This window comes from Bemisia tabaci, unplaced genomic scaffold (genome assembly GCF_918797505.1).
Source record: "Bemisia tabaci unplaced genomic scaffold, PGI_BMITA_v3".
Classification (NCBI taxonomy): Eukaryota; Metazoa; Arthropoda; class Insecta; order Hemiptera; family Aleyrodidae; genus Bemisia; species Bemisia tabaci.
In genome coordinates this window covers 153,119-174,425 of record NW_027311738.1, presented here as the reverse complement: position 1 = coordinate 174,425, position 21,307 = coordinate 153,119, and the positions used below count along the sequence as shown (strand labels likewise).

Below are 21,307 nucleotides of genomic sequence, written 5' to 3'. Positions count from 1 at the left end.
TTTTTTACGCAGACAGATAAATCTTTTCTATGCAACATTCAGTTAGAGTATAGAACAAAAAATATTGTTCCAGTAAAGTTCACTCTCAATTGTCTCAAACGAGGCAGATAATTTCTTAAATCACCTTAGCAAGTAGGTTCTAAAATTTATCTTGTGTTCAAGGGTTGGCAAATCTCTAAAAGAATCGATCTTGCACCCACGTGATTTACACGAACCAATCACAGAGGTGCATTTTCAAAGATTTTTATTACCTCCAAAATTGTTGTCAACGCCGTGACGGTCGGTGACGCCATTATTTTGTCGTGTTTTGTTTTCTAAAAGTTTGATTTCTAATCAACGCCTCCTTTTCGGTAACTTGTTTCCGCTCGGGATTTTAAGTTAAGTGTCGCCGCAAATAATTTCAAACCTTTTTCCGTGCAATAGAGGTCTCAGTTAGCGAAAAAATGTTTTAGAAGTGCAATGACTTGTACTGCTCTTTTGAATGGCTTAGTGACAGGCCGATTTAAATGCTTCTCATCAGTGTTAGAAATATCAATGGTTTTTAGTTAAAGTATCTAATCACAATGCAAGAAGCTGATTCAACTGTGCCAAAAACCCCTGTAAGTATCAAGTTCTCGGCTCCATTCTATTTGAATAAAATAGCTGTTGTTTGGGATCCGTAGAGATCGACCGATGCATCATTTTGTTGTGAATATGATTTCAAAAGTTTATCTTCTCCTATATTTACTCAATTTTTATTATCTACAGATTTTTCTATATACGAGCCATTAAATGCAAGGTTGGGGCATGGAAATGTGCTCTCAACAGCATATGGACAATTATGTGGCACAGTGATCTTACTTTCTGTCCCTTTCACCGGACGACACTCAATAATGGTCCGTTATCAGTCATTGTCAGTGGGATGCATTATAGTTCTCTGAATTTACTGAAAGCTGAATGGTATTAGAAAGAGAATTTCAGAAGCAGTTTCTAATAATCCATTTTTACGTTACATTACCATACTCTCCAAAAGAAGCGTACTTACATACTGAAATAACTAAATTAGTGTTATGTCCTGCATTGATTCCTGTCGGAAGTAGTATTATCCAATATTTTCCTGGAAAATTTTCTTTCTCTCCTAAATGTAAGATCAGTCTCTCAATCTCTCCCACTCATGCTTGCTTTGCATACCCATCTGCTCCACTCTGACCCTTCATGACACACTTTAGGTGAGTATGGTCCCTGAGGGTTCGCTCTTGGACACCTTACCTAGTTGTTCACATAGTTGTAGCATCTTGAACCAGTTAGATTTCTGCGTATCTTCAAGATGAAATAACTCTCCATGATTTATCATGACTGTAGAAGTATTAGGTATTTGACTCCTAAAAGTACTAACTGAAGATACCAATGGCAAGTGAAGAGAAAAGCACCGTAAAGACTACAGGTGAAAATTTTGCTGGGTTAGGTTTGCCATAGTTTAATTCAATGATTTACCATCTAATTTTACCCTTGTCCCTTTCAAATCATTACTGTGTGTTTACTTCTGTCTTCCAGACGGACATCTATCTTTTTCCATAGTATTAATCCCTTAATGGAATAAATAACTGTCCGTCATCTAGATGGTATCTCATATTTTCTATCAGCAGCTGGTGCCAGTTAAGTTTTTCGCATGTTGAGAGTGTGACTTATGATCTGGAAACTCATGAAGGCTGCTCTCAAAATACGTAATACTAAATTTTGGATTTTTCGACCCCTCCCCCCCCCTCCCTTAATATTTTTGTGCTGTATGTCCCTAACATTCAAGAACCCAGTAGCGAAACGCTCTTTTCGGCCCTCCTCCCCCTTGTAGCATTACGCATTATATTAATTTCCTCCACAATCAGGTATGCCTTTTTTTTCTCCATATCAATGGTGTAAGTCCGTAATCATATACCTCGTTTGCGGTGTCTAAAAATCTCCGCCTCTATGTTATTTTTTTAAAGGAGAATAAATTTTGACATTATTCCTTGAAGTTTATGCAGAATTTTCTTTGCACAGAGAAGAAAAATCATGGCATTTTAAAGAATTGCTGTTGAGTAGTTCTCCATTTAAAAAAGATTGACAGGAAGTCTGCGAAGTCGCAAACCGAGTTATGTGGTTGCTGACTTACCTACACCGTCAAAATATTTATGTATCATGTAAATTAAATGCTAGTATTAAAAAGAGCTCAATTCATCTATTCTGATCGTAGTAGCTACTTTAATCATTTACCTTTGATTTACTTGAAAGTAGATCTAAATAATCAAAAGTATAAATGTGAAATCATGTTTTTTTTTCTTTCTTTTTTACCACAGGAAAATGAGGTTCCCCCAAGTAGTGATAACACAGGCTCTTCAGAAATCACACCAACAGTTGCACCTGCAGAAACGACTTCTGAATCCACAATTAAAGAAGAGCCCCGATTAGAGCCGGTCAATGGCGTAGTCCAGCCACCTGTCGTGCCCCCACCAAATCGACCGGGACGTCTGACTAACCAGCTTCATTTCATTAAGAATAATGTCATCAAAGCTGTTTGGAAACATCAGCATGCCTGGCCATTTCAAACACCAGTTGATGCTGTAAAACTGAATCTTCCTGTAAGTCCGTCATGATTCTCACAGGCTGTTAGGAAATGCATAACAAAGAAATAAATATTGAAGATATTGTCCCCTTCCGGCCTAAGTATTAGAAGCGCCATGCAATTTTTAAAAATTTCCGCCTTTATTTTATTTTGTACAGAAAAATTGTTCAACTTAGCTGTTCGAAAATTTCTCTTAATTTTCTTCGTAAGTACTGCCGATAAAATTCAGTGAAATTTTCAAACAGGTTCAACCAACAATTTCTCTGTAATAAAATAAAGTGGCAGCAAAATTGTTTAATGTCATATGACGCTCGTGATACTTCGCATGGAAGGTGACGATATAATATTGTCAATTCATATTAGAACTGGGAAAAGAAAAGAATAGGCAAATGCCACATCAATCTGTGTGAATCAATCATCACTTGGCCCATTGGTTACCATGTGAATTTATGTTAAATGATGTCATTCTTTGATGTGATACATAGGCTGTCCCAAAACAACTGGCACTAAGGCTGTCATTCGGGAACTACAATAGATATCGACATGCGGTTTGCGGGAGATGATAGCTCATACTCTTAGCTCTTAAACGAGCCTAAGTTGAGCTAGTTTGGTTAAAAACTCAACGAGTTACATCAATTTTCCCGAGACGTGTAAGAAATACCCCTACGGAATTTTTCGGTAATTTTTCATTCCGTTAACTTTGCCTCCGCAAGCTGTGCAATTGGTTCAGTCGTTATGAATGAAGTTTCCACTTGTCTGGATGTAAGTTTGAACTAGTCAGCAAGTGTTTCCATCACAGCCGAGAAGTTTTTTTCTGTTTGCAAAGTCAGTTTAGTGAAATTGTCGCTGATAACGCGTTTTTTTGTGTTTCGTCATGAGTTCACCCGCAGGGTTGAAGCAAGAGCAACGATACGCAATTCGATATTGCGTTCGTCGTGAATTATCTGCTTCTGAAACTGTGAATGAAATGACAGTGGCTCAGAAGTGTTTCAGAAGCAGATAATTCACGACGAACGCAATATCGAATTGCGTATCGTTGCTCTTGCTTCAACTCCGCGGGTGAACTCATGACGAAACACAAAAAAACGCGTTATCAGCGGACAATTTCACTAAACTGACTTTGCAAACAGAAAAAAACTTCTCGGCTGTGATGGAAACACTTGCTGACAAGTTCAAACTTGCATCCAGACAAGTGGAAACTTGATTCATAACGTCTGAACCAATTGCACAGCTTGCGACTGCGAGGCAAAGTTAACGGAATGAAAAATTACCGAAAAATTCCGTAGGGGTATTTCTTACACGTCTCGGGAAAATTGATGTAACTCGTTGAGTTTTTAACCAAACTAGCTCAACTTAGGCTCGTTTAAGAGCTAAGAGTATGAGCTATCACCTCCCGCAAACCGCATGTCGATATCTATTGTAGTTCCCGAATTACAGCCTTAGTGCCAGTTGTTTTGGGACAGCCTATGTATTTGTCTATTCTCTTCTTTCCCCAGTTCTATAAAACTGGGATTTTCTTCATATTGGATATGTGCAGTTATTTTTTGTCTTTTGCTCTTTCTTTTATGGCCGGTACCCAAATACTGGTCAATGATTAAATAGAGCTCAGAAAAAAGTAATACCATGTCATCACAAATTTCTGCAAAACAGCCGTACTTAATCATAAAATAAAATAAATTTTGTCTCGCAGGTTCTTTCCTTAAACAAAAAAAATTTCAGATTTTAGCCGTTTTTCAACCACTCGCACCAAGTATCGTTGCCATTAAGTACTCGGAGTTACTATCTTTTTTATATTTTATATATAGAGTTTGAACAATATGGGTAGCTAAGAAACAATTCTGCCTATTTGCAAACGGAAGATTTTGTAGATTGATTAGAAAACTTTGCCATTTTTGTAATTTGAAGGTTAGATTTGCAATTTTTTTCATACGTTACAGCGTCATTGAAGCGCTCCCCTACAGCATTGGAAAAAAACAAAATCATCAGCTTGTGTACTTTATACTGTAGAATGCAGCAAAGCTGGTAACTCATTCTTGCCAAAATTGTCAGGTAGACGATATTGTTCGTTGGCCATCAATATGTAAATCTTGAACACAAATTTTTGGTTTTTTCAGAAAAATCAGCGATAGCGTCATCTTAGCGGCTGAAATAGGTGTTAGGGCACTGAGTGACTCCATGTGAGTCATTGCGTAATCTCTCAGAGCGCAGGCCTCGGAAACTTAAAAAAAAGTTAACTCATCAAAATTTCGGAGGTTCAGAGCTGTGTAAACCCTTGTCTCTGTTATTGACTACTACTATCCATAATGGATAGTATTATCCATTTGAATAGTACATTCATATAGCTGCTCAATAATTATTATAAGAGGGAAGAAATTTCTGTTTTAAAAGAATATTTCTCCTCTTTTCCTCTCTCCAAGTGCATAAGTAATAATGTTTAAGTTACAGTGTGGAATCCTTTTTCTCTATTGCAGGATTATCACACTTTAATAAAAAATCCAATGGACCTGGGGACCATTAAAAAACGCCTAGAAAATAATTATTATTGGAGTGGACGGGAATGCATACAAGATTTCAACACCATGTTCACTAATTGTTATGTATACAATAAGCCTGGAGAGTATGTTGTCGTCATGGCTCAAGCTCTCGAAAAATTGTTCCTTACCAAGGTAAGTCACTCTTTTGATAAAGGTAATTTTACTTTTATTGCCATATCATCTGAACTTGATCTGATACTTGTTTCATCAGCCTTGGACGGTGATTTTAAAATCCTTGAAACAGTAATTTCCAATGATGCCTCCCTTCCAAGTGAAAGATTGATCTTTTAAAAATTGAATCTTGTCTTGTCCCAGGGATGTAAGAGATTTCTGGCCTTGTCATTTTTCAAATTGGTCTTTCAGTTTTATACTAAAACCCATAATTTTCCAGCCCCCCCCCCCCCCCCCCCAACAATGTGCTGTGCATTTCACGTGACTGCTAACTGGTTTTTCTATTTTCCTCTCAGTCCTCACTTTTTTTACATCCTTCCAATTTTTTCATGTGAGCATAGGTGTGTAGTTGGGAGGTTTCTGCGTTTTCTGAATCCAGAATCTGTGACGATTCTAAAGGTGTGGCATTTTGAATGTGAAGTGACTCTCTTGAGACAAACTTTATCCAAGTGTCACTATCTGACTTGCACTCATCGTCAGCATTCATTCACGTTTAAGATGCTGCGCCTTTAAAAGAGGCACTGCTTTCCCTCAGTGAATAATTCCAAGAAAAAAAAATCTACGGAATGAATTGTAACTTTAAACGAAGACATCTGATCTATGATGATTGCCTAAAGGAAAGGAATGTTAAGTTTTTCTTAATTTCAGGTTTCTTCAATGCCAAAAGAAGAAGTAGAAATGGAGCTCCCTACTCCAAAATCTAAAGGTGCTGCAAAACAGGGTGTGAAAAAACCTCCTGCCAGTACAAAGCCTAAATCTCAGTCGCAGGCCCCGTCAAGTTCGCAGGTAATGAATTATTAGTAATCCAACTTTCATTTTGTATTTTATTCTTCACAGTCAAAGAGTATTTTCCGAACAAAGTGCACTATTTTCCATTTTATTTTTTTTTTATATTATTTTTTTTCACTTTTTTACTTCTTGATGTTGCTGTCAACCTACTCTCCGAACCTCTACCCATTTACCAACTATCGGCTATAAATCTCACTTCATCCTTTTAATGAGTATTTAACCGTGCATTTCCCAGAACTTCTACCAGACTCTCATTACAATTTGAGCATGTACCTAACTCTTTTCAATCTTTACTCTTTAGGGAGACAGCGACTATTTAGAACCAATGACAGCGGTCCAAGTGAAAGGAGCACCTACCCCCAGCAACAAATATGCTGGTGTGAAACGAAAAAGTGATACCCCTGTTGATCCCCTGTCTATGTCCTCCTCAACGGGCAAACAGGCTAAAATTACGACCCGGCGAGACACTGGGCGACCCTCACCCACAAAGAAAGTGGTAAGAAAATATCTTGTTCCATCAAACTGAATTCATTCCTTTCAGATGAAACCTTGATTTCATCAATATCCTCAATTCTTTACAATAATTCAACGATTGCGAATTAATGGGGGATTTTTCCTAATTATGATTATATCTAACTAAGGTATGTTATGAATTCTGTACGGTGATCACATTCATTGAGAGAAAAAAATAAAACATCAAAACTGAACTGTCAAGACCGTCTGTCAGTTCAGGATGCACATTCTTTGTTTTTCATCTAAATAAGAACCAAGAATGGAAAATGAAATCTTTTAAAACATCCTAGCATCAAAATTCAGAATACAGCTCCAGGTAGCAGCTCTTGAGGGAGTTATACATTTTATTTTCCACAGTTTCTTTAGATCTTACTAATACTAATGCACCCACTGATTTCAGGAAATGGAGCAATCAATAGATGAACTATCCTTTAGTCAGTCGCCTGCATTGCCCAGTGGAATATCTCAGAGTCAGGTACATGAATTTTCATTGTCTTCCTTTTATTTCTCTCTCTTAGAAAAATACTATCAGTTTTTTATTCGTTACTAATACCAAAGGTTCAGAATGTTCAAGACCATCAAGTCCCAAATTGTGTTTTAATCGTCAACGGTAATGGGCAGACAAATCTTAGATTCCATATTCATTTTTGAAACAAGCACTTTAGTAGTATGATAAATATGCTACAGCTGCTGAAATTTATATTATCTAAGAAATTACTTTGCTGGAAAAATTGCTCCAACTGCCCTAGTATGTTTCGAATTTCTCAAGGAACCAACTGAAAAGGTAACATCTGTAGACTATCAGTTATTTTGGCCCTACCAAGCAATTTTTGGGAGTCTTTCAATTTGGCACTTGCCATGAGTATAGTAACCCATGGATGTGAAGTATGGCTGATGGAGCAATAAACCTGGGAGGTTGTAGAGGCAACAAAGATGAATTTCTTGCATGGATTGGCTGGCATTCCCAGAAAGGATAACATCGGGAATGAGATGATACAGGAGATCATGGATGCCAAACAGACATAAATGGGTCATGAGATGGGAGCTGAGAGTTCAAAAAAGCCAAGGAGCAAAAGCAACGAACATGTATGTTTTATCAGTTTTGTTCATCCAACTTTCTGCGCAATGAAGCACGATTATGTTGCGCAGCAAAGCATCTACGAGTCGCACTCCACAAGCTGTATAATTTTCATGTTTACCCTTTTTATTTGTTTATTTTATGAATGTATCTAATAACTTTTATTTATTCCCTTTTTACCGACAGAGTGAAAAGAATAAACCTCTATCTGAGCCTCTGAAGCATTGCAACGAAATACTGAAGGAACTCTTCTCCAAAAAACACCTTGTAAGTACTTTTACCTCACACTTTTCGTTTCATTGCTCCTTTGAGTACGTATAGCAGTCATGAGTTTCCACTTGAATGCATGCAAAATAAGTCACTCAAATGTCTGGTGCTGCTCATACTTGTCCAAGAAATCCAGAAAATACAAATTTCACTCTTTCAGAAGTCAGTTTTGACCCACATAACCTGCAAAGGTTTGTCACACCAACTTTCCATTATTAAATAAATAAAAATCTGCTGGTGTATCAGTTAAGACAGCTCAAATTGGGTCATATTCAGTCATTCCTTTAAGAGAGAGGCCCAAGTACCTGGCACCCAAGTCGTAGGCGATGAAGAAAACCCCCTACGTCACAAAACTGGGCACTGGTGCCCAATCCCATGACGTATGGGACTTTCGTCATCGCCTGCGACTTGGGTGCTAGATCCCTGGGCCACTCTCATTCCTTAAACAGTTCCTTATGAAGCCCCGTATGATTTACATTGGAATTTACGGCGGTTTAAGGAGATCTCTAACATATAGCATCATAAAAAAGACGATGTTAACGATTCTCGAGTAGAATTCATTGGTAAAACTTTGGAAATAGACGCTTGCAAGGAATTATAATGATTTTACCCTGTAAAAAATGAAGAATATTGAAGGAAATATTTTGGTGGTTTTGAAACTTTTAGTAGGTTTGCACCTACCTCAAAGTTTATCAAAATCATAGAACTTCTTCCTCTGTTTTCTTATTTTTTGCAGTGGCAAATCATTGTTATCCTTTACAATGATACGCTCTCAAAGTCACTGTGTTGAATTTCACTGGCAATTCGTCAAAATTATCCTTCTCATGATGCTATGTTAATTATGTATCTCCTTTAGTCCCTATGTAAAACCGTACGCAGCTTTCTAAGGGAAGGAACTGCTCAATGAACGGCTATGAATATGGCCATCATTCATTTGAAGTCCTGCTGTTCCAGTTTTAAATGTTGGTAGTTTCTATTGTCAAGGCTCTACATACTTGTTTATCTTGTTTTTTCTTAGGAACCAAAATTTGACCATATTAAGTAAAGATTTTATAATCAATGAACTGGGTTAAAATTCAAAGCTTTCTGTCTCAATTTATTCTTCTTTGTTGTTTTAGAAATACGCATGGCCTTTCTATAAACCGGTTGATGCCGAATGGCTTGGTTTGTACGACTACCATGAAATAATCAAGAAACCAATGGATCTTGGTACAGTGAAAAGCAAGATGGACAATCGTGAATACCGTACAGCGCAAGAATTTGCTGCTGATGTTCGACTCATTTTCACCAACTGTTACAAATATAATCCCCCAGAGCATGATGTTGTAATGATGGCGCGGAAACTTCAAGATGTATTTGAAATGAGGTAAGATTGACTCGGAAATTCATGCTCTTGAAGTCTCTAGTCTTCCTTATTTGTTTTTACGAGAAAATTCTAATTTTCTCTTGTATTTCTCAAATGTATCTGGCCTCAGAAAAAATTCTTTAAAGATGCTTTTCTAAAAATATCATTCTTTCCTCAGAAACTCTTAGTTAGAGTCCGAGCGTGAAGAGAGGCATGTATTTGTTAATTCTTATATTTGCATACACTCCATGATTGGAGTTTTTGTCCAAGTGTTTTTGCACCTTGCAGAGATTTGCAGACTTGCAGAGTTTTTTTTTTATTTTGTGAGATTTCACTTGTGAATGGTCCATTCAATCGGTTGCACCTCTCACAATAGCATCTTAGAGATTCATTCTCTGATGACCTTGATGACGGTTTTATTTCTGCAAATAATTTTATACTGGTCTTTGGTACTTATGTAGTAATCTGACATCTCATATTTCAATCTTAATGTGTGCTTTTGACCACATCATAATCATGTTTTAGGTATGCCAAAGTTCCTGACGATGCATCTCCAGTAGTAGAAAAAGTTCCTACAATGAATCATACAAGGGCTACGCATCTGAATCGGCCGAGGTATAATGATAACACTGATGATGATGATGATGATGGCGATTCCTCCTCCGAATCAGACTCAGAAGCTGAAGCAAAACGAGCCAAACAACTCCTTGTTCTTCAGGAGCAGGTATTTTCATCTTCAAATCTTCTGTAATAATGAGTTGAAAAAGTTAAAAAAACTATCCCAAGTTCCTTGGTGTAATTTTGATTTCTACCTTTTCCCCTTTTCATTTTGAAATACATCGAAAAAACAGTATTTTTGCCACCAAGTTTGAAAAATCTTAAAAATGGGTTGGATGAAAGCAAGACCAGTAGTAACTGGCCGAGGAAAGGAACAGATGCTAGATTTTTTTCATTTATATTTTTATATGATTTACTGTACAGTATAGTCTCTTTATTCTAAGAGTTAAGGCATAAGGAATCCATTTCTGATTGGTTCCCGTGTTTCAGGCCTCCTCATGGATTCTGTATCCCTACTCCGGAGTTAAGATTACATTTTCACCCATTGCAAATGGAACACTGGAATGGACTGTGGAATTAGGGGTACATCAGTGAACAAACAGAATGAGAGAAGGAACAGATGAGAGGAATTCAGGAATGAATTGATCAAAAATTGGAAGAAACGTTCAAACATCTATATTCTGGTTTGGGACATCCATGAACCAACTTGCCTTAACTATCCCTCTGAAGGGACTCCAATGTACCGTACAGTTATAATTCTTGCCACAAAAATTGGTAGTTAAAGGATGGAAAAGATTAATCAGAGCGGTTTTTCACATTAGGGGTAATAAAGGAGTATTTGTATCAGATGTCTTGGTCTAAAAACAATCTCTCTACTTTTTTTTTAATTGAAGTTGAATGTTTATTTTTCAGTTAAAAGCAATGCAAGAGCAAATGAAAAAGTTAGTGGAAGAATGTAGTAGAAAAGCAAAAAAGAAAGAAAAGAAAGAAGTTGAACTTGCCAGTAGTACCGATGTCAAACGACCGAAAGGACGTCCTCTTAATAGCACCAAAGCCAGTTACGTTAGTAACTCAGTTAGCTCAGTTATAAACGCCGTTGCAAACGGAAAAAGTGGTCTATCGCCACCCTCTATGACAAATAAGACCGGCAAAGGACGTGGGGCTGCTGCAGCTAAAGCTCCTGCAAACGCTCCGAAGAAAAAACCTAATGCAAAGGTGAACAACGCACGGAAGAAAAATGCTGGCGGAATCCCTGCCTATGACTCAGATGAGGAAGATAATGCCAAGCCGATGACTTACGATGAAAAGAGAAAGCTTAGCTTGGATATCAACAAATTACCAAGTACGTGCCATGAAGTTTCTTATTCATTTTGATTATTAAAAGTTTTTATTCCTTACTTACAAGAAATAATTAAAGGATCCATCAGAATTTTTAATGCTAGGGACAAAAATGAAGAGAGGTACCAGCTAGCAAGTGTGTCAAAGTTCCTAGAGGCATGCACTCGCTCCACATAGCGTCGCTGAGTTTGATGATGAAACTTATATTTATCGGCGCAAAACTGAAGGAGGTTCAGTTCAGGCAGGTGCATTAAAAATGTATCGCTGGGGCTCCACTGACAGAACTGCTGCTAGATTTGCTCTTTTTACAGCAAATGGGCCTGTTGCAAACTTTTGCTAGAGCAGAATGAAGAGTTGTTTCCTATAGATAATGCCTCAAAAATCACGATGAGCGCATCGGCAAAGTCTGAAATGCACTCATAAATTCACAATCTGCGCAAGAAATTTGCGTTATTTTGAGCTTCCCGCTTCAAAAATGATACTACTGCACAGGTGAACATTTTGTTAGAGGAGTCGCTCCATCGTCGGCAATATTCATCATGGCCGACGCTTGTGTAGTTCCTCGCGTAATTCGAGGAGAGTTCAAGGTCAATTAAGGCGGGCGAGGAAAATATGAACGTAAACACGCCGATTGTTATATGGTTTAATCCTGTTCAGGTGTTATCTCGTCCCATCACACGTGTTTTGGCGGACTGGCGTCGGCCATGATGAGTATTGTCGCCAATGGAACGACTCTTCTAACAAAATGTTCACCTGTACCGTAGTATCGTTTTCGAAGCGGGAAGCTCAAAAAACCGCAAATATCTTACGCAGATTGTGAAGTTATGAGTGCATTTCAGACTTTGCCGATGCGCTCATCGTGATTTTTGAGGCATTATCTGCAGGAAACAACTCTTAGTTTTGCTCTAGCAAAAGTTTGCAACAGGCCCATTAAGCTGAATGGACTCTACCTGAACACCTGTTCACACCAAAAACAGCAGTAAGTTGCTGTTATTGGTGTACTGCTAGCTACAGTGCAAGAGCGCTCTTCATCCCCTATTTTTGTTTGAGAAGAACAATTCAGAGGACACAAATAAGAAAAACTCATTAAAGTATTAAAAAATAACCAAGTACAAATTTAAATTTTAAAAATAATTAGTTTTTTCTGCAAATATTCACTCTTAATTTAAGTTCCTAATTTTATGAGTCCCCGAAAGAAAAATGCTGGGATCTTATTATATTTCATATCTGTTTCACGAAATTTTTCAGGTGATAAACTTGGTCGAGTAGTGCAAATAATCCAGTCCAGAGAGCCCTCTCTACGGGATTCAAATCCAGACGAGATAGAAATAGACTTTGAAACCCTGAAACCGTCCACATTGCGCGCCCTAGAAAATGCTGTAGCCTTTTGTTTAAGGAAAAAACCACGTAAGTCAAAATTGATTTCTCTTGAGATTTGGATTGTGCTTTTGGTTTTTTCATTTTTTCTCTGGAGTATTTATCAATTTTCGTCTAATTGTTGGAAACTCCTATGCCTCGAAGAATCCCTAAAGGGGTACGTGCAAAACGGGCCATTTCACGCTTGTGTCGGATACCATTGAAACTTGCCCTATTCATTCATCTAAGAATGCCCCATGTGTACCCAAAGTTTCAAGTCCCCAAAATATTTTGGGGGGAAATGGCGGGGGGTCAAATTTGAAATTCCGCTAAATTTTCGCGAATTTTTTACTAGAAAACTACTAAATATTTCGAAACGCGGTTTAAACGAGCGTTTTCAGCGTGAAAAGAGCTTTCAGAAAATGTATAATATCATAGGGTTTAGTCGACTTAAACTCGAGCTATCGCCTCCGAAGCGCCGGAACGCTAAAAAATGACCCGCTTTTTTGTCAAGTTCGGGCCAATCCCCAAAATACTCAATTTTTAATTTCTTTGAAAAACCGATATGTTGTTCCTGACTCTCTATGGCACCTATATGTCTGTACCGTATCCTGGGGAAATGTTTTGTTTGCGAGTTCTAAGCGCGGAAAGGAGCGAAAGTCAGGAAAATCGGCTATTTTGAACTGCGCGCGGCGACGGATCAGGAGACATGCGGCAACAATGCGAGGTCGGCAGAGGAGTGTGATTCGCCGAACTGAGCAGGAGGGGGCGTTCTCCTTCTAACCCATGCGACGCGCGCAGTTCAAAATAGCCGATTTTCCCGACTTTCGCTCCTTTCCGCGCTTATAACTAGCAAACAAAACATTTCCCCAGGATACGGTACAGACATATAGGTGCCATAGAGAGTCAGGAACAACATATCGGTTTTTCAAAGAAATTAAAAATTGAGTATTTTGGGGATCGGCCCGAATTTGACAGAAAAGCGGGTCATTTTTTAGCGTTCCGGCGCTTCGGAGGCGATAGCTCGAGTTTAAGTCGACTAAACCCTATGATATTATACATTTACTGAAAGCTCTTTTCACGCTGAAAACGCTCTTTTAAACCGCGTTTCGATATATTTAGTAGTTTCTAGTAAAAAATTCGCGAAAATTTAGCGGATTTTCAACTTTGACCCCCCGCCACTTACCCCCAAAATTTTTTGGGAACTTGAAACTTTGGGAAAACATGGGGTATTCTTAGATGAATGAATAGGGCAAGTTTCAATGGTATCCGACACGAGCGTGAAATGGCCCGTTTTGCACGTACCCCTTTGACTATTTTTTAGCTTGGGTTTTCCCCGTTCATCTCTCATTTAACTCCTAAAAAAAGTTCAAAATCTTCAGCTCTGTTCTTCAATCATTCTTAGTTTCAAAGCACTTATTCACTTTCAAAGCAACATCCCCAGCTTAATTTTTATCAGTTCAATTACTCTGCGCTCATCAATGAGTATTAAGACACAAGATACGTCCTGTAGTCTTTCTATTTCCAAGATCTCCTCTGATCTCCATATTTTAAGAACTCACTAAATGTCAATGACTGACCCATGTTAGTTTTTACGCTATTAAATACTTTAAAATCCTCTCTGTATTTTTAGCTTGAGTTTTTAACTTATTTCAGACCATTTTTTCTTTCTTTTGAACTCATGAAAATCATGTACGCCTCTTTTTGCCTCTTGATACGATTTGGGTTCCCCCCCCCCCCCCCCGGTCCTATCTGCTTAGCTTAAATGTGATATGAAGCTTGAGAAAACACTGATCACATGCCAGAATGAAACTGTACATTAGTCTATACAATGCGCAATACTACCATACAGCGATTTCTCTGCCAATATTCAGTGTGATCGAACACCTAAGTTTTATGTGCTGAAGTGGCTAGTCTGGTGAAAATCATGCTTTCTGGGAAAGGAATTTCACTTGCAGACAACTTTTAAAACATGCTGATCTTCCTAAATTATAATTCAACAGGGGTTTATTTTCATATTTCCAGATAAGATGTCCTTTGAATTTTTCTGGGTATGATTAGTTTTGAACTACAACTCAAATGACACTTTCCTATCTCAATGTTTTTTTCTTTTCTGTCAAGAAAATTATCTACTCTAGTGTCCTTTAAAATTTTCTACAATCACTTAAAGTTTGTGTCTTTTCTCCATTTGTGGCAGTCCACTAGGGATGAAATCTTGGTCCGTATAAGTTGGACTTGCTCTATTGATTCCAAAGCATTGAAGAGTGCTCTAAAAACATTTTAGGATAAAAGCACTAACCACAGGTAAAATCTAGAACCAGAATCATGGCGATTTGAAGTTTCTAGTTCAAAAAATGTAATTTTAAGGAAATTCTATGTAATTTTTAATCTTTGACATTCAGGGTGCAAAATTGCTGGATTTTAGTGCAACTTCATACCTCCTAATATTACAAAAACCAAACTAACCCTAAACTTGTCAGAACTTTTAGAGAGAGTTTTCCATTGAAATATCAAAATCCGATTTTTCAGCCCAACTTTTGTGAAGTTGACAAAAATCGCTCTACTAAACAATACCACTGCGGATTAAGATCCCCTCTCTTGTGGACAGTCACATTTTTAGGTCCTATGTTCTTTTGTGCATGGAATGAGTCGTCAATTATCTTTGTTTGGATCCTCCTCAAATTTTTGCTCATTGCCAATGACAGCAAACATTTTATTTCTAAAATATTTTCACTTTCTAAGTAGATACTTTGAATTTACCACCTTGAAGTTTTAGTAATACAATCTCTAATTGATTCAGCCTCAACGGTGAACTCATTTATAACTGTCCATTTCTTCTTTTTTCTCCTTTCACATGTTTTTGGGAACTGTCTTTAATTGAAATTTTATAATAACCCAGGGTAATGCATTTTGTTTATCTCAGATTTATGTTAGAGCAATTAAAATATTTGGAAATCATTTGGATGTAACTATTGAAAATGAGTCGCCTTTTTTGGCTTATTTTTAAAGCAGAATATCTGCTGTTAATTTTCCTATACGAATAGGTCTTTTTGTAAGTACCCTTGTGCTCTTAGTTTCCTTCAATGGAAGCTATCTGTTTCAATTAGTGTCCTTGCATGTAATTTGGTGCCATGTATTGTGATGATGGGGATTGTCTGGTTTTTCTCCGTATTAAATTAAAACAGACCAACCTTGAACTTATTTTAGGTATTTTTCATCTTTTCTCATATCATATTTCTTCAAAGTTTGTCTTTGTCGTTTATCTTTGTCCATTTTGTTGTTTCTGCAATGGAAACAAAAATAACCGAAAAATTACCAGGAGAAAACATTTTAATTGTGCTAACAGAAAATGTTGCAAACTTTTGTCCCTACTTTAATTTCAAGCTGTAACTTTGCAATATTCCCTCGAAATTTTTAGTGGATTGATTCAGGGGTATAGGAGATGCTGATTCTCGATGTGTAAATTATGCACAACAAAGACGAGATAAAACTTGGATCTGTGGCGAATGTTCCCAAGTGATGACACCGGTTGTTCATAATTTTTAAAAAAAATAACTTTCCATGGAGCTAATCAGAAATTTTGCTGTGATGCAGAAAACGCCATATTGTGATTAAATATGTGGTCAGAATTTTCAAACCTTCTGCCTTACTGAATTCAATACACCGATGCGAAAAGTTCTAATTTAGTTGTGAACAGAAAAGATGGAACTGACTATTACAAAATGCTTTAAAAGCACTTTAACATATATTATGTATCTAGTTTATTAATGGATTTATGTCGATTTTTTTTTTCTGAGTTTACCGCTCATTTGAGCCCTTGTGACTGTATCTGTGGAGGGTTTGTGCATATCTCGATTGTTTGAAGTTTCCATTTTTTTTCTTATGAGTTTTTGAAAAAAAAACGGAGGAAATCAGGTTATGAATTTATTGCATAGTGATGGGAATGATTCTTCTGAACTCTGTCTGCCAAGTCAGAAAATGTTGAAGTATGGAAGAATTGTCCTGAAAAAAATTAAGTGTCTGATAATCCTTTGGCATAGGATGTTGCTTATTACAAATGAACTCACTTCTAAAAATAATCCCATACAGGAAAGATAACTGTTTTCCATTCTTGGCATTTCCCAACTGTCTTCGCATTAACATTAACCTTTCTTATTTTCGGAAGTTGAAGACCGAACAATTTTAAAAACTTATGATGCATATATCTTTTACTTATTTCCTTTAAATAAAAAATTATACATTTTGAGCTCTATCATTTATGTGACTATCAAATACTTATTGTTAGTCACATACTTTAAATTTTTTCCCTGTTAATGCTTGATCATTAATGGCTCTCCATTAGAATCATCTTTGTGTTTAAAATTCCCTTGTTACAGGCATAACAACCAACTCATAGTCAATGAATAAAAGAATATAGTGTTGCTTTTTTAAGCTTGAAACTGAAAATCACGTGTCGCTTTTTTGAGCTTGAAACTGAAAATCACGTGTCGCTTTTTTAAGCTTGAAACTGAAAATCACTCCCAAAAAATGGTATTCCGAAAATGAACTCGACACGTTCTCCAAGCACAGGCTTACGCAAAATGAAATTTCATCATTTTGTTTCTGCTAAGGTTTCAATCTATATGCAAGGTAGCTTTACAAGTTATTTTGTAAGGGGTTTCAATAATTCAATTTCGATGGAATAACCGGAAACCTTTGAATTTTTGTGTTTACTGTAGATAAAAAATTATCTGGGAAATCAAAAGAAATTTTGGAGAAATTAGATAAGAAACCACAAGACTCAGGTCCAAAGAAAACTGCCAAGAAAGGTACATTGACACCTTATCGCACTGTCAGTAGAGTTGAATTAGCTTTCACCAATGCCTTCTAGTCCAGTTGCTTGCACACTAGTTCGTTTGCTTGTCTTTTATTCTTTTTGTTTTACCTAGCCTTAATTTTTCGGTCATTAACAGTAAATTATTCAAAGAAATTTCTTCATTTTCCGTTCATAAAGTTCTGTCCTGATTTTCAATGACCATGAAATAATGAAATTGAGACTTTTTCGGCTGCTTGTGCCAACCAAACTTATCTGAGCAGGGCTGAAGGGCTAGTGATATCAATCTATCGACTATACACTATTGACTGTGATCTGAGTACTATGGTAAAGAAACCCAACAAAATATAATGAAAGGATAGACGTCTGACAGTGCAGGTTTCTACTATCCTACTAAAGTTATTGATATCTTCCTATGTAAAAAATGAAAAGTTGACTTCGGACCAAATTGTTTTTACCTTTTTACCGATAACATTAATCTCTAAGTGTCTGTTTTGCCCTTGCCTATTGAGTGAGACACAAATAATGTCTCGTTTATGACAAACTGGCGCTTAGAGATTTTCCAATTTCCACAATCTGAAAAAACAGGGCAAAACCATGGGTTCAGGACCTCTTGTGTGGAGAATTTTAAGTCTTCTCATTGCACTGTGATATTGAAACTTTAATGTCTAACACAACGTTGTTGTTTGTTGATGAGCATAACCTTAACTTGAAAGGTTTGGTCACGATATCTGTGAAAATTCATCAGTATATCAAGTTGGATGCAGTGTACGTTCATCTGCGCTGATTGCTGATTTGCTCTTCACATGAATTTATTAACTCACACTAATTTTTGTGTTAAAGAAAAACATGAAATTCAATTCTGTTTTCAATTTTCAATTTATAATTTAACGTTCATCAATTCAAATATTATTACCTATGCTTCCGGTGCAGTTTTCCTTGCCACGTAGAAGACTTTTCCTTTCTTAATGAGTAAAATAGGAAAATTTTGTGCCTAAATATGTCCTTTTTTGCTCCATGAAAAATTAGAACAATATCTAAAGTGTACCCATCAATGTCGTGAAAAGCTGTGTCATTTACATCTGCCAACCTGCTAGCTGCATCCTAATTTTCATGCTTTGCCCAAAATTGAATTTCTCATCCAGTTAAAAAAAAAACCTTTTGATTCCCACTGCCAAAAGCCGTCACTCATCAATGACAAGAAATATAATGAAAAAAAAATATACCAAGAAGTACTGACGCTAGTCAAGTTCATTTTTAAACTTCCTGCTGTCACTCTAAATGATGAAGTTCCATTCATCACATAACTGTGTTTTGATGGCTAAAACTCGTATATCACCAAAAGTGCTAATAAAATCCATTTGATGTATTTTTAAACAAAGATATCAATTGTTGCAAACCATGGTGTATGACGTCAGTCATCAATGAAGCACTTATCTACACCAGTAGCTGTTATGGTACAGTTTTTTGCAGTAGATAACATCACCGTTATCATTTGTTTTTTTGGAGAGTCATTCCTCTTTAAAATTGATACAGAAAATTTGCATAAGGACAGCTGTGATCATTTGACACTCGTCCATGAATCTCAAACATCAATGTAAAATTTGATGATCATAGCAAACGATCCCTTGTCTCAAATCATCAAGCATATAACTCGCTTCATTAATCACCAACCTTTTTAGTCTGAATTATACGAATATACATCGCGTACAACTTAATGTCAAATTACTAGATTTCTCATCTTTTAAGCTAAATGCAAAGGCTACATGGACATTTTTGTCAATTATGGTGCCATTGCCTCTTGAAATTTTAAAAAAAATATTCTCATTATTCATTTTTATCCTGCACTAGTTTTAAAATTTGCTGTTATGCTCTAGTCTCAGCGCAATAAACTTGAGAAGAAAAACTGAAACACAAAATATATCAATCGGGCCATTCAGATTTCCAATCTTGAACCTCTATATATGTATTCACCTCACATTTTCACCACTAAACTTCTAAAATTTAGTCCTCTGTAATTAATAGTTCCTCATTCTGTGGATTCGTCCACTTACATTCTTTCCTTTGTTTACTTTTGGTTGCTGCTCTTGGCTTCAGTGCTTTTTCTTAAATTTCTCCCACCATCTACATACTAATTATGACAATTTTAGCTTACATTTTTGGGAGTTTTTGTATTTTTATGTACTCTTTTTGCCTTGCTATCCAGCAAACTTTGATTTTCTTTGTCATAAATATTAGACTACTTTGTATCCTTCGTACTTTCTACTTTCTATCTTGTTTTTACACTCTTTGTAACTTTTACAATTATAATTCAGTTGTCAGCTGATGCGTTTACCTCAAATATTAAATTTAGAATCTTCTATCATTTGGGTGTCAACCATGATTTGATACAATGAGGGTCTTTTTTACTTGCTAATATTTACCTGTAAGAAGGGACATTACTTAGGTGTAGTTCATGTACAACACATTTCTCTCTATTTTTCGAAAAGAGATGTCCATGAAAAGTGACAAGACTTTGTAGGTAAATTTGATAGTAAATGCATGGAATTAAATTGCTATATTATACTTGTACCCACTGTTGGATTAAAAGGTTATATGTCTCGATGTTTGAAAGGGTTAAGATGCTTGACTGACACCCCTACCCCCTCTCTTTCCACATGATGAAGCCCTAATCCCTCTTCTCATCTAAGTGAGTCATTTACACATTGTGTGCTAATGAGACCTGAGTAAAGGAAGGCTCTAAATCCTTAATTTTGTATTAGAATAAGATCCAAAACCAAAAAAACAATATCTTGAATTATCATTTATGAAAGTGAGAGTGAAACTTTTGATCCAAAGTGTGCTGTCTTCTTTTTTGATTTCTGTAAATAAGTTTAAAGCAATGGCAATGTTTCCTTTTCAATTCGTTTTTGTTTGGCTTTGTTCGTTCGTTTTTTTTGTTTTTTCCCCCTTTTTTGTCTGTTCTTTATTTATTTTATTTTTTTTGGAAGCTTTTTATTCCTATCCTTCTCTGATTTTATGATTTGAAGAAGTAAAATTGTTAATTGCATGGAAATTTAGTTTCTGTCATTTGTAATCGTTCCTAGATCTGAATTTCTTTTGAACAAAATAAAGTCTCCTTTGTGTGTCGTCCGGGGTAGCTTAGTTGTGAAATAGACCTACTTTAAGTTTCTCCATGGAATGTATGCTCGTTTCATTGCTCTGTAGAATGCATTTGATTTTCCGGTTTGTATTTCTCACGTTCATGTTTTTGCATAGTTTGAAATTTTAATTTATTTTCCATCACATTCTCAGTTCATTTTTGTTAAGGATCACTCAAATTCAAATTGTCAACAGAAAATTGTGCCTGATCTTCAGATTTACCATTTTCATAACTAAATGATTAATTACTATATTATCTCAGCATCATGTGTCAGTAATTGTGAAAGCAAAATGTAGATTGCATTCAATGAAAGTTTAAGACTATGAAAGAATTACTTAAAATTGAAAAATATTCAAGGAACCACACAATTTTACACTCACTATAGAAAGTAATGGCCACTATCACCAATAGCCCATTTACACATCCTCATTTTTTCCTGTATCATATCATTTCTGTACTCCTCTTTAGACAAAAATAAATTTCTGAAAGAGAAGAAATTCACACAACAGCCAGACTACGGGGAGAGATTATCATCAAATTTTCTACAAGATTGGTCTAAGATATGCAAAAGGCGAGAGTTAGGTTTGCTGTTCTCTGGCGACTGAACTTACCTCAAGTTAATTGTTATAGATTCAAAAACTAACGGAGCAGGAAACCCAAGAATATCAGCCTCTAGTTCTAGCTCTTCGGACTCGGACTCAAGTAGTTCCAGCTTTTCATCCAGTAGCTCTGACTCAGGTGACCTTGAGTATGGTGAGTCCCTTCACCCTAGGAGTCGACCCGCAGCATCGGCACCAGACATGAAAAAAATCACCCATTCTCTCA

The 21,307-nt window shown here is 36.5% G+C and overlaps 1 protein-coding gene across 7 annotated transcripts in view; it reads left to right on the top strand.

Moving 5' to 3' along the window:
• The first annotated feature begins 256 nt into the window (after nt 1–256).
• The window catches only part of LOC109041634 (bromodomain-containing protein 2), a 34,302-nt gene continuing 13,251 nt past the window's right edge, over nt 257–21,307 (top strand). For 2 of the 7 annotated variants that reach the window (XM_072305665.1, XM_072305664.1), the window contains exons 1-13: nt 257–599; nt 2,313–2,594; nt 5,050–5,244; nt 5,932–6,069; nt 6,374–6,568; nt 6,986–7,060; nt 7,850–7,930; nt 9,049–9,296; nt 9,801–9,999; nt 10,746–11,175; nt 12,420–12,578; nt 17,246–17,335; nt 21,113–21,235. In XM_072305665.1, coding sequence (XP_072161766.1) covers nt 564–599; nt 2,313–2,594; nt 5,050–5,244; nt 5,932–6,069; nt 6,374–6,568; nt 6,986–7,060; nt 7,850–7,930; nt 9,049–9,296; nt 9,801–9,999; nt 10,746–11,175; nt 12,420–12,578; nt 17,246–17,335; nt 21,113–21,235 — 2,251 coding nt within the window. In that variant the 5' untranslated portion in view covers nt 257–563. The remainder of the gene's footprint in view (nt 600–2,312; nt 2,595–5,049; nt 5,245–5,931; nt 6,070–6,373; nt 6,569–6,985; nt 7,061–7,849; nt 7,931–9,048; nt 9,297–9,800; nt 10,000–10,745; nt 11,176–12,419; nt 12,579–17,245; nt 17,336–21,112; nt 21,236–21,307) is intronic. The other 5 variants (XM_072305668.1, XM_072305666.1, XM_072305669.1 and 2 more) reach the window with 3 other exon arrangements.